This window comes from Gadus chalcogrammus, chromosome 7, assembly GCF_026213295.1.
Source record: "Gadus chalcogrammus isolate NIFS_2021 chromosome 7, NIFS_Gcha_1.0, whole genome shotgun sequence".
Taxonomy (NCBI): domain Eukaryota; kingdom Metazoa; phylum Chordata; class Actinopteri; order Gadiformes; family Gadidae; genus Gadus; species Gadus chalcogrammus.
This window is the reverse complement of record NC_079418.1, coordinates 23,352,245-23,366,990: the sequence shown is the minus strand read 5'-3', so window position 1 is coordinate 23,366,990 and position 14,746 is coordinate 23,352,245. Positions and strand designations below refer to the sequence as shown.

Genomic DNA, 14,746 nt, shown 5'->3' with positions numbered 1-14,746 from the left:
GCCCAACAAGACAACTAGAAAACAATTACTCTTTCTAGTGGTGATTTTATTTTCCTCAAGAGGACATACTTTTAAAATGAAAGTCAGATTCTCTTTGCTGGATTGTGTCCCTGGGACGATTTCCCCTGTGGCCAGAGGACTTTATTTCAGGGCTTTGGAAGCTTTATTGTTCATTGCTGCACGCGCTTATCATACACGACTGCAAGAGAGGTGGAGAGATACACAGAAGTACCATTTCACAAATAAATAGCAAAACTCTCAGCTGAAACATTTGGCAATGTGACCGTTGCCAAATGTTCCTAGAGAGTGAGAGAGTGGTGCTGGAGAGATGGCGGCCATCTTTGACACATTGGCAGTAAAATGATATGGCGCCCCAGAAAGCACAGTTGGAGACATGTCTGTACGATAAACACTTGTAAACAACATATTTTACATTTTAAAAAAGGTTATTCTAGACAGCTGGGGGTCTTCTCGGGCAAGAATATTTTGTTCTTCAGAGCAACTGAAGGTAAAAAAGTACCGAACTCTGATAGTGCGGCAATAAAGTAATGCTGAACCTCACATAGAATCACCAAAGGAAGCTATTGATTTAACAAAAGCAAACGCACTCAAAGCTCATTTGATCTCTCGCTCTCTCTCTCTCTCCCCATCGATATCTCTCTGCATCCCTGTGTCTTGAGACTTGTTTGGATCCAAATTATAAATGGCACACATATCAAATTGGGAGATTCGTATTCAGTTCAGTACTTCAGTAGACTGCAGTGATTGTCATGTCGTAAATGAGAAAGGATTTGGCATCTTTCTTAAGGAAGCCGACATGTAGACTGCGGACATCGAGATTCAATCAGAAGACAACCCCCCCCCCATTGAGTGGTGTGCCTCTCCTCCATTTGAGGGTTTGCGTTTTATGAATGTTGACATATTTAGCATTTTATAAAAGTGCACTGCCAGCAGTTCAGACCTTGGCTGGTAATACACTCAAGCGGAACGTTTAATTGTTGTAAGCGTTATCAGCTCCTCGATAGAGCAGAAGTTAATGTGGGGCACACTCTACCCGCCTCCCATCCTCTGAGACTTTTCTGACTTACTCGTTAACCCTGCTCAAGGTTGGAAATCAAATAATTAATTAGATCTCCAAAAGCAGATATGAAATTATTTATGTTATGTTACGTCAAAAGTAGGGATGGGGATCGTTCATTTGTATTGATTATGATACCATCTTCAAGACTGATTAACATTCCACGTATTTATCGTTCTATATATATCTATTGATACTTATCTATTATTTTGTGGAAAGGCGAGTTGACTAATTCTTAACAGAGCTGTATTTTTTAACTGTGTGGGGGACTGTTTATTTCAATAAGTGTTTTTTTTCACACTAAAGTGTTGTTTTATGCTCATTATTTCTGAAGGAATCATTTGAAGTCATGTACAGACTATTTTAACCATGGTAGATGTACTAGGCCCTACATATTTATTAACCCTATACATCAATCTCCCCTCTCTGTCCCAAGATAGTCATCTCTCATTTAAATGTATTTGAGGAAATATGGGGGGGAAGTAGGTATTAAGGCATCCAATCGGAAATTTCTCGCTAGGCAGCTGCTAAGCTGGCAGCCAGGGTTTATGGAAAAATCTGATATAGCACATTTAAGAGATGGAATATTTTTGGATTATTATCAATTGGATTATTATGTGGGACTCCACAGTTGGGTGACTCGCATCATGAGTGGAGGATGATTGTCACACAACTGCAGCCGTTGAGAGTTGGTGATGTTTAGACGAGAAGTCAGTCTAAACAAATGTACTGTGTTTTTTTAACCAATACCCAACATTGAGGTGCTTATGCATTGACATTGGGTTCCCCCCTTCCAAGGAATTTACTTTGAGCATAAGCGTACTTTCTCTTTTTCCTTACGTTGATGTAACGGTATGAAAACTTAACCTCACGGTTATTGTGACCAAAATTATCCCGGTGTTCGGCATTATCGCAGTATTTTTAAATACCCAAAATATGCCCATACTTCAGACTTAGTCCTCTTAGAAGGTAGGGATGGGCAACGATCGTCGAATAGTCGGAGTCACGTAGAATATCGAATAATGAATGTGACTATTGTTATTTATTTCACGGCTCTTCTCAATGCTTTTGAACGCTCCGTTCACTTGCATGGGCCTTTACAACTTCCGGTGGTGAATAATTTTTTATATAATATAATATAAAAATTATAATGTGTAATATAATTTTTTTTTCCAGCACTCCGCAAGTAGTCCGGTAACTTATCAAACCCAGCGTCCTCGGTTGCTGAGCGACGTCAACGTCTTTGGTGGACTATTTCTCTGCTGATCAAAACTACGAATGCTGCTGACAAATAAATTGTAAGAAGACACACCGTGTGGAGTTATTTTTTTGACGCGTCTAGTTCACCGTCATGCAGGATGTGTTCAGTAAAATAAATAAATAAATAGCGAGTGTGTGTAGGCCTATCTGCCTAAGCCCATGTTTAAATAATTTTGATGTTGAATGTTTATGAAGCAGTTGGTGAAATAAACAGATTGATTTCATACAAATCATAAAAGCCTCTCCCTGTGTCATTTTATGCGCCTGTATCCGAGGTGCGTGTGTGCGTGCGTGCGTGCGTTGGGGGTTCTTGACTGAACGATTTTAGAATATCTTTCGAATACTTCTTAGCGAATATTGAATAGTATTTTTGCCAGAAATGCACATCCCTATCAGAAGGCTGATGGATGTCTTGAGCGCTGTCGTCTCCTCCTTCCGCCATGATTCCAACTTCAAGAAACTTTAAAACATTATGTTGTAGGCTAAACAGTGCGCCTGCGCGGCAACTTCAGGAGACTCGGATGAAGAGCAGGGAAGAATTTAAGCACACGGTTTCCACACCGCCGGCGCGGTTATCCACCGCGATAATAATTTTATTTGAAATGAAAACGGTAATTGTTATTGACAACATTTTTAGCAGGGTTTACCGTTACACCGGTAACCGTAACATCCCTACAAGCAACCAATAGACCAAGTGAGGAGTGAAGCGAACGAGAGTGTGAGGCAATTCAATTTGTTTTTGTTTTGTTTAACGTGATTGGCAGGAAATTCAATTGAACTCGATAAGTTTATTAGACAATCTGTATGTTTGTGCACCAGGGATTTGATTTAAATGACAGGGCTCTGGGCTATTGAGATACAATGTAACGTTGTAGGACTCGCTGGATTCGACAGCAGTGATAAGCTTGGACCAGTTATATTTCGGGTTTTGAGAAATTTGGAACCGGATCCTTATAGAACCAGGTCTCGAAACCCCAGCAAAATAGTAGTCAAAATTCTGGTATCTTAAATTGCGTCAGTGTACGTGGCTATATTTTAAACCGACAGCCTTTTTGTTTCTTGCAGAAAATGGTTTCTTGTGTTAGCCAAAAGTGCACACCTCACAAGATCTATACTGAACTCTATTACACTTTGGTGGGTGGTGACAGTTTAAGTGCAAGCCGAGGTTATTTTGAAACAGCATTTGAGATGATGAAAATCCCCATAGGATTGTATAGGGTTCACTGGATAATGCGATAGGTGTACTAGGAAGATAGAAGCCCATCACATCTTTGTTTGAGGACATATTATACAGACTAAACATTCTTTCAAATATATTGGAACTTCTTTAAATACCACTGACATTAATTAGTCAACCGGGAGACATTTGATCGATTGATTTCCATTTTACATATCTTTTCAAACCACAGAGGCACCTAGGTCATTATAAAACATCCTAGCAACACAAAAATCTGCCATCGCCAAGAAGCAGAACTTAAAAGGAGATTTTCCAGTGTGAGATTTCCCCGACTGTGTGGTGCCAGCCAGTACCCAACACTGAGGCATTCAGAAATGGCAGGCTTCCAGCAGAATCATAAATCCTGCCCCTGCTGCAGGACCCGCCAATAATCCAAGGTCATCACCAGCTTCCTCCTCACGACTCATTGATCAGCCCTGGCCTAATTGTAGTACAGCTAACAAACACCCTGAACGGCTCCGTCACATCAGGCTGTTTAGAATAGATTAAAGCAGTGTTTCCCACTGAATACATTAAGAGACGGTGGTGGATGGACCCCAAGCCCTCTAAGAGGGTCAGGGGGCCCCTGGAAAAAATATTGATGATTTTAGCCAAATGCAAAAAGAATCAATCTATTATGTAAAACTAGATTCCCATGTATTGTATGATGAACAATGACAGCCCATTGAGGTTCTCCAACCGTTTTTATTACTATTCTTTTAAAGTAGGTAATTATGAGAATTTAAAATATATGATACAGGCCGAGCTATTGAATCACAGCTATCGATTTTGCTTAAGAAAAAGTGGAAAATAAAGCCTACACTAATGAGCCCCTGATGGCCCTACTGCAGAACGCTCACTGAGGGCCCCACTGCAGAACGCACACTGAGGGCCCCACTGCAGAACGCACACTGAGGGCCCCGCTGCAGAACGCACACTGAGGGCCCCGCTGCAGAACGCTCACTGAGGGCCCCACTGCAGAACGCACACTGAGGGCCCCACTGCAGAACGCACACTGAGGGCCCCGCTGCAGAACGCTCACTGAGGGCCCCACTGCAGAACGCTCACCGAGGGCCCCGCTGTAGAGAGCGCTCACCGAGGGCCCCGCTGTAGAGAGCGCTCACCGAGGGCCCCGCTGTAGAGAGCGCTCACCGAGGGCCCCGGTGTAGAGAGCGCTCACTGAGGGCCCCGCTGTAGAGAGCGCTCACTGAGGGCCCCGCTGTAGAGAGCGCTCACTGAGGGCCCCACTGTAGAGAGCGCTCACTGAGGGCCCCACTGTAGAGAGCGCTCACTGGGGTTCCCACTGTAGAGAGCGCTCACTGAGGGCCCCGCTGTAGAGAGCGCTCACTGAGGGCCCCACTGTAGAGAGCGCTCACTGAGGGCCCCACTGTAGAGAGCGCTCACTGAGGGCCCCACTGTAGAGAGCGCTCACTGAGGGCCCCACTGTAGAGGGCGCTCACTGAGGGCCCCACTGTAGAGGGTGGATAGTTGTTTTCAATCTAAAGTCTCTGTGTTGAGATAAATAATTAAGATATGCCAAAGTATACCTACTAAGGGTTCCGACCCTTTTCAGCATATCATTTTGCAGGTATTTTCCCATAACCTTTCTGTGCTCAAGGCGGGTCCAATTTCACTGTATCAGCAGTATGACAGCACTTATGCAAAGAAACGGACACATGGCTGATTTCTTTACGTTTGTGATTATTTATGAATTCCACTCATTTGGGTTAGTGGGGGACTTCAATATGTGATTTCTTTTTAAAGATATTCAGATTCCCCTCCATCTCCCGTGCATAAGTAATGAAGCAGTGCACTTTGCTTAAACTTGTACTGCTGTTTATTAATGTATTAAAGAAACATGCCCAGGCCTGATAGTTAACGCTACCTGTTGAATTTAGAATGAACTCGGCAAAAAAAAGATTATGATGAATGCTTACAAACTTAAAGAAGTGTCTCATTCAATTTCAGTGACAGATATATCATTAGAGTGTTCACTCGAATATCACACGAGTATCTTTTCAAAAAGCATGCAAGCTGGCTCATTACTTTTGATAGACAACTGTTCAACTTTTAGTTGTTGTCTAAACATAAACGGACATGAAAATATGCTATGCAGAAAAACTTTGAAATGATCAATAACATGTGACATGACCTGCTTTTTCAGGACATTTGATCAACTTGGACATTTTCCATATGTTTTCTAAGACAGGATAACGACTTTTTCAAATTCAGCTTAGCCAGAAACCTGGTTGCACTTAAACAAAAGTTGCCTTCAACATGTCGGCAGGATGATTGCATTGTACAGCACCGCCAGCCGTACGCAACAGAGAACAGAATATAACAAATAAATGCATTGGACTAAAAGCTAATTTGACGTTTTTATAGCTGCATTTTAATTAAATGAATTGTTGTTTTAATCTAACATGCAATAATGTATTTTTTCTATTTAGTATAATAGAAAAGCTTCTGCTGGAGGCTATTTCTTATTCTTTTTACAAAGGCAGAGACTGTGGAGGTAGAAATTAGCATGTGGCAGGCCGCCACAGTCTAATACATTAATGGGAAACCCTGAGCGAAGTGAACCATCACACCCACATAGGTTGTAACCCAAGGTCTCCAGAGCGGGTCAAAACCAGCGGTTGCTGGGCCCTTTGCCGTCTGGAGCCAATCCACCCGGTTAGTCTGAGCTAAAGTGCATGTCGCATTTTCAACACTTTTGGGAAAATGCACAACCTTATTTTCCCGTTTCATTCCACTGCGTTTGCTCAACCTTAAAAAATTGTCACAAGTTTACTTTTTCAGAATGGTAAGCCATCACATGTTATAATGCACTGAACATATGATGTTTGCCACACACAGTCTGTCAGTGTATAGCCAAGTTGACTAGTACATTAGATATTTTCCAGCAGGTACGAGCATAATCAACATGGCTGAACCCTATGGTTTATCAATATCTGATGGCACATTTAGTTTTACTCTGTAAAGACACTGCCACATCTTGTTAGGGCTCGTCCATCAGTCAGAGGTTATTTATTGGTTCCATAAAACCAATAAATGTAACTATTATGGATGGAACCATGTAGCTGCTAAATCAGTAGTAAAAACCGCAGTGGTCCACAAAAGAGGTTTATAACGTATCATTCCCTGGGTCCATGGAGGCGCTCGGGGCACAACTTTATTAGTGCCATTACATTCTTCTCCCTCCTTTTCTGTTTAAGTCAATGCCAAAGGCCAAGTCGCATTTTGTATTTCGGAGGTATGCACCTACAGTATATCTGCCACAGTGCTGTGCTTTGAAATCATAGAAGTGCAAGAAAGCCCAATCTAGGGTTCCGTCTGTCTGTGTAGGACTAAGGGATACATCACTATATTTGGCAACCAACACACTGTGCCAGTATTCGCCAAAACTTTAAACTATGCCATGCAATGATATGTTTGCCGTTTTTCTCCCCAAGTTACTATGCCAACACCGCATGACTCTACTTAGGTTCCATCAAGTTCCATGTAGCTGCATCTCTTGCTGGAATAGCTAATCATTCTGTGTATTTTGGTGAATTGTATTTGTAAAGCCCTTGATATTATTTAGAATAACAAATTCTTTCACAGACCCACATCAAATTACACCAACCCAAAGCCCTCTAAAAGTGCAAGAAAAAGACCCTTGATTTTCTAAAGTAACAGAAGAAGTTATATCTCCTCTCAGGGACCTTTAGAGTGCATTAAGTGTTGAATGGGAAAGACAACTTGATATTCATTTATTCATTTTGATTAATTTTTTTTTATGAACTGGCTGCATTTAGACACCGTTTTGGGAATCACATTTCCAAGCGAGCAGTGATGGTCTCAAAACCTTTAACACATAGGCCCTTTTCACCCTGTGCGCCATCTGATAAGTTCATGAATCCTTCAATCGAAGCTCAACTCAGATCCACATTAGAATCCTCCCCCCCCCGAAAAAAGCATTCTAATGGGCAGAAATAGAGTCACGTGTCAGACCCCTCTGGGCTCCCCTCTGTCCACGATGGCTTTCCTCAGAGAATTCCTCCATTGATCCTGGGGAATCAGGTCCCTGGCATTGAGAGTTACTGTTATTCTGATTAAAGGCTAAAAAGTCTATGCACTATTGTATTTAATCAATGCATTTCTACACCTCATTATTTATTAACAAGGGATTCTAAACAGCAAACACATACCTGTACTCTGTGATAAACGCTCAGGAGTGCAGATATTATAATCTAGCCTTTAACGGTTTACCCTAAAAGATTAGGACATCTGGTTTCACTTTTAACAGCCTTAAAGAATCACACACATTGAATTCATTGAACAACGGAGGGAATACTTAATGTAGTAGATCATTTAGAGTTTCCAGCTGATTGAAGGGAAAATGAGCGCACACTCTGTATTGTAAATGGCTGGCTATTAAGGCCAGCACCGCGGGCATGATACAGAAACACACTGATCATACGCTCATCATATGCTGTACATGAAAGCTCAAACCACAAAGTGCAGGGAGATGCATGGTGAACTATTTGGCTGTTACTTAATGAACAAACGAAAAAGGCCATTAGGTCTCCAAGCCCTCAGGTGGAAGTCTACTGCATCGAGCCACGACTGAGGAGACCGGTGCTTCACAATGGACTCCTTCTACTGCTGATTGACTTCCCTTAGGACAGTGTCTGCTCCATAATTGCCACAATGCAGCCACCGTCAAAAGTCTGCACGAAGCCATGTGTGTGCTTCAAGCGGGCCAAGGCCATAGTCTGGTCTGATGCTATAAAAGGGACCGCAGGGAAATATAAGACATCATCAACACACAGATCACACGCAAGTTTCTCAATGCTGGGTGTCAATATGGTTCACATTCATATTAAAGAATGTGTTAATAGGTTACCGAAGCTTGGCCAATTCTCTACCAGCTATTCCTAATAAATTTTGTACCGTATTTTGTTCATTGCAACTCGTTGTTTACAATCTCGACAGTGCGGTACCTATAATATCATTGCAACTATATTGCATTGCGCTCCCCTGGTTTGGGAAGACTGTCATATAGTCAAGACAGGTTACAAATATGGGCCACGCCTCATGCTAAAGGCAGCATTTGTCACCTACCTCTCCCCCCCCCCCATGAAGACAGATGTACTGTTATTACAGCACTCATTTTTAAAGCCCAACCCTTTCACACATCATGAGAGATTATTAGGCCAACGTGGAAAAGGGTAATTGTGGTGTTGAGTAACGATGCATGTCTAATAGGGTCTGTCCTTTTTGCTACCTGCTGTGCGTGACATCGACTGTGTGGGAGGTACTTTTATTTTTTCCTCGCACTTAGTACATAAAATCGGAAATTATATTTCCAAGAAAAAAAATAAGAAAAAATATGAAATGGGTTTTTAGAGATTGTGGGATAATAAAAAGAGCAACACTAAAACTGCCCTTTGACTCAAGCTCCTGTATTGAGCTGCTCAATAAAGCTGAAAAAGATTATATGCTTCGGGATTCCAAGTCATAGGGTGCACACAGATCCAACTCCAATGTAACCACAAATAATGAATCAACACCACTGTACGCAATGTTCAGATGCCCCAGACTCTAAAATTGACTGATCGCAATGATAAAACAATTTTGCCAAAAACTCTGGAAGCAAAATGAAAACACTAAGAGCAGCCTGGGGCAGTTTGACCTAATGGAAATCATTGACACCAAGAACATGAGGATTTGTCAATCAAGCGGCCCCTTGCTCCCTCGCTTCCTCTGTTCCGCATCCAGCCTCTGTACCCAGTGAGACAGGCTCGTAGCTGGACGCCCGCCAGGTACATAACAACAGCGTGACTGGGCAAATGCTTCTCCCTGGGCCCAGTCAACCCACGAGAATGCAGAATGAAAGCCACGACGAGACAATCAGCCCTCAGCTCTGACATCACACCTCTGGCGGACGCTGCACACATCGCCTCGCTCCGATTAGAACTTGATCGGCGCGGACTCTGACCTCATACAGCCACGACGCTATACTAAAACCAGCATCACACTGAGATGGTAACGTTCACACTCCCATGTCGATTCTTCTGAAGAAGTGCCTCTGGCTGTAGCGATAGCGTGGGTGGCAGTCAGTGCCCACTCTTGGCAGGGCAAAGGAAGAAGCAGGAAGACCAGGGTATCTCCATCATAGCAAGAGAAAGCCAGAGCCATTGTGTATTATTGTTTATACGCCATGGTTCATTTTACAGTTGGACAGATCAATCAAGAGAATAATAATATCATAGCTATGAGGCCCTTGAGCCCTCATCCCTGGCTGGAGTACCATTGGTGCTTCAGTGAGTATCTCTGAGCCAATGTGGTTGTGAGCTATCGGATGCATTACGTGCACAATTTGGTCTGATTCATCTACATGTTGACACCTGCATCAGAGTGTGTGTGTGTGTGTGTGTGTGTGTGTGTGTGTGTGTGTGTGTGTGTGTGTTTTAAAATTGCAAGTCAGGGCAAGGAAAAAACATTGGACATCGGACAAGTCTTACAGTAGATTTGTGAGGTGGAATAGAAGCATTACATTACTAAACCTACAGTCCCTTACGCAATGAAGGAGGAAAGAAATCCAAAATCCTGCATGTTGGCGTGAGGGAATTGTACTTTATCTGGCCCATATATCAGGGTTATTGGATTTTTCTCTTGATATGGCCCATACACAATGTTTATCCTGCACCCGAGAGTGACTAGGGGTAGAGTGGTTGAAACTATCAGGGCTTTGAGCGCAGACTTGCTTGAAACAGGAGTTCCTGCCCCCCCCCCACACACACACACACACACACACACACACACACACACACACACACACACACACAGAGTGGAATAGCTTTGGACAGTGCAGCTTTCTTATCTATGGAGATCCCTTAATTAAGAAAGACTGACCACTGAATTTGAGCACACCTCAGAAATATAGATTGCAGTATCTCTGAGATCTCAAAGACAAGTGCTAAGAAGGGCTGGGGGGGGGGGGTATTTTGTTTGCGAGAAATTCACTCAGTAATTGAGGCAAGGTGTATTTTTGTTTTTTACTTACAAGCGGCGCCTGAGTGCCGAATATGTGAGGCGCATACAAATTTCCTGCGATTTAAATCCAGCGGCCATAGGGAGATTATGCTTGCAGTTAAAAAGCCAGCGCAGTTTGGTTCGATTTTATTCCTTAAAACACTTTACAACGTGAATATAAGGAATGTCCTTGAATATCCTAAAACAAGATTAGGCCCACTCTGTTTATGAAATAATATACTTCAGTAGCCTATGTTTTATGCACACACATGCCTATGGCTAAACTCGTTATTGTAATAACGTGGAGACCTTGATGTAGCCTACACCACCCATGACACGCAAGACAGACTTGTGTGCTTAACTGGAATATAGCTCATGCAGCACGTAAAACCCGAATAGCCTACAAATTAGGCTGCATGAGTAGATGCGTTTAGGGGTCTGGGTCCATCTAGCGATGACCAATCAGAAAATAAGCGTTGAGAAGGCGGCTGAAAAAACAACAACAACAACCGCTCACTTTGTTTCCCAGACAAATAACACAATTCAACAAATTTTGACTAACCCATCGGTAGCCAATCGGTCTCTCTCAGGGGACACTTACCATTGGAAAGGGACGCTAGGCAGAGCAGGAGAGTTCCTCCGCAATATCTTGCACCTGACATGGTAGTCATCCCAGATGCACGTAATCCCAGTCAAGTTATTTCTTCATATATCGCTTCCACTCGACGCTTTGAACACTTCTCCGGCGGTCCAAATGTCAAATTGTAGGCTACATTCATACATGTAAAAATACATATGCCTACATGTATATCTTCGGCGCAACGCTGGATGTGCGCATATGTAGGAGTGGATGGCTTGCCCTTATGATTTGGATAACCCCTCTCTCTTTTGTCTCCCCGATATGTGTTCAATCAGAGTCTCCAAAAAAGGCACATGACGATATCGACTTGGACAACTAGTTGGAGTTCCAAAACGGGAGAAAGTTACAGGTATCCGGATTTAAATCCTCTCCCACGGTGTACCTGGGCAAAGCGGTCTACCGGGAGTGGAAAATACTGGCGTGCCAAACATCCAGCCAAGTCCACGTTTTGACGGGGTTCTCGTCTTGATGTGGTTCTCGCTGTGACAGTGTTCTCGTTTTGATGTGATTCTCGCAAAAATGAGGAAAACTCGTGCGATGGGCAACACAACGCGATGGCACGCGCCCGAGCCTTTCCGCGGGCACACCGCGTCTCTACTCAAAGAAGAAGAAAAAAAGCTTGCGCCAAAATCTATCAGTGTCTTTACTGGTCTCGGTGAGGGTCCGGCTCCAAAAACCGGTCGGATTTTTTTTTATCCCAGACACAGTGGGGAGAATCCAATGAGCCTCGATGGTCCGCACTTCATACACCGACTAAGATTTCTGAGTAAGCCAGGTGTAATGCCCATTGAAATCCACGTCGCTCAAACAGAAGTGCCCCACTGTCACCCTTTGCGGTATTTTTGAATATCGAATTGATATCCCCAAGGAATGTGCTCCAAACACATCGGCTTCTTTCCGTCTTTCGTGCGCTTTTAAATACTTCCAGCGGCACAGTGTTGCGACAGCGACTCAGTGAGCAGCGGCACGCTCATGACCGTCGGAGCTGGAGTCCAAGAACACGTTTGATTTCTGCAGCTATGACCAATAGTCCACTTTCACCGTAGTGCTGTTTGATGAATGAATGAGCGCTGGTCCGACACGAAATCGAAGATTCTCCAAATGCCGAGATGTTTCCACATTTCACCGCACGGCTCAAAGTGGACACTGGGCACTGGGCATCGCAGTTGTTTGTCACGTGACCGCAACCCCACAAGCACACGCACGAACACATAGGCCTACACACACATGCACACTGTGTAAAAGTACCCTCCGCTTACCAAGCTCGTCGTCAATAGGTGTACACCTGTTATATTGAGTAAGTGTATGACGGGGGAAGATGGTAGACATTAGAGTAGCCTACTTGTCTTGAAAATACATGCGTATTCATGTAAATGTGTATTGACAATGAAAGAATGAGCCCAATACATGTGGAATAACATAGACCTTGCAGGACACACTTGCCAATTATTTTTTTATTGAATATAAAAAAATATTCAATAAGCCCCTTTTGAACTGATCGCTGTCTCTGATTATAGAGATATCGGTTCAGTGAGTTTCATTTTTCTAATTACTACAGAATCACCAACTAAAGGAAAAATAAAATGCTCAAAACAATACAAATGAAAGGGACCAAATGACTACAGCAACCATTAACCAGAGATTAGTATTTTAATTGCTGCATGGGTTTGCATATTAGAAACTCTCCATCATAAAATGTATTTGCAATTAACTGGGCAACCAATTGCAATATAATTTAGCTGACTGTGTGTGTGTGCGTGTGTGTGTGTGTGTGTGTGTGTGCATGTGTGTTGTGTGTAAAGATTTTGTTTTGTAATAGATCCTGTACGTCGAACACAAAATAGTCACACCAGGGATTCCATATTAGAAAACCCAATAGCTTCAAATGGGTATCATTTTGAGACCATGTCATACCATCAGCAGTTGGATGATATTACATTCAATTACCATTTGTTGACGAAGCTCTGAATTAAAATAAGAATTTGTTTTGAATGAGTAAACTTTATCAATGTTGCCATGTACTCAGAACCACTTGTCATGTCAAGCTGCTTCTGTTGAGAGAGGAAATGGTTTCAAAAACAGGATTATGGAACAATGCATCCACCAAGCTCAAAAAAGATTGCAAGATTCAACCCCAAAAAACTCAATAATGTGGAAAATCATTAACTGAGCCTTCGTGAAGAGTAAACTAAAGATGTTCTCTCTTCAGCTCCTCGTTAGAATGGGGAACCCCAGCAGCCATACAACAATGAACCCCTTTGGCAGATCGTCAATAGAAGGTGAACATGATTGCCTGTAATTGTTATTCAAGTAAAATTTAGGTTACATTTATGTTGGCCGCAGCACCAGCATGGTCAACGTATATTTACTTGACTAGCTGTGTTTACACTGGCGCCCAGCGACACCTCTATCGAACAGACCCATAATTAATGTTATGAGCTGCCCCTGTGTTTATTAGCTCATGTGTTTCCCGAGTTGACTTGCCCGGCAAACACAAATTAATATCAGAAGATGTTTAATATCCACACGACAGCTCCCTGCCTAAAAACAACAAAAATACCAAAACAACTATTTGTTTTCATAGTGTTTTGCTGTTGCTGTTGCTGTGTACACAAACACACACACATACACCCCCCCCCCCCCACACACACACACACACACACACACACACACACACACACACACACACACACACACACACAATCACACACACACACACACACACACACACACACACACACACACACACCCCACACACACACACACACACACACACACACACACACACACACACACACACACACACACACACACACCCCACACACACACACACACACACACACACACACACACACACACACACACACACACACACACACACACACACACACCTGTGGCCTCTAGTTATTTTATATGCATGACAGAGTTCTACCATGTAGGCAGATGGGCAAGAGGTCAGCAAATTCAGGATGTGTAGTTGATACTCCCAGATGGTCAAAAGACAAACAAGACAAAACTAGATCTGCATATGTGTGTGTTTATAAACAGGCTATAGGCCTATATATATATATATATATATATATATATATATATATATATATATATATATATATATATATATATATATATATATATATATATATATATATAATGAATACTTATTATTATTTACATTATTTATTTATTTGTACCTACCATGACAATTAACTACATCAAAATAGATGACTTACTACATATATCATAAATAGTAGTAAATACATTTTAATAACAAGTTAGAGGCAACTTTAAAGTAAATAGTAGCCTACAGTCAACGTACAAGACAGTGGCAAAGTATAACGTAAACTTTGCAGAAGGGACGACGGGGATGACGAGCATGCGCCGTAACGATGGGAAGGAGAGCGGTATAATCAGACATTATACTAATCAGATAAATCAAGCGCTCTTATTTTTTAAGAATATCAAAAACTCAAAAAGTCGGGCATTTTACGCTTGAACTTTTCTAAAATTCTTTATTTTTTAAATATTAAAC

General features: G+C 42.4%; 1 protein-coding gene across 1 annotated transcript in view; it reads right to left on the bottom strand.

Moving 5' to 3' along the window:
- The window catches only part of tmem132e (transmembrane protein 132E), a 243,723-nt gene extending 231,372 nt beyond the window's left edge, over positions 1-12,351 (bottom strand). The window contains exon 1 of the mRNA XM_056594165.1: positions 11,179-12,351. Coding sequence (XP_056450140.1) covers positions 11,179-11,248 — 70 coding nt within the window. The 5' untranslated portion in view covers positions 11,249-12,351. The remainder of the gene's footprint in view (positions 1-11,178) is intronic.
- Between the last annotated feature and the right edge of the window lie 2,395 nt (positions 12,352-14,746).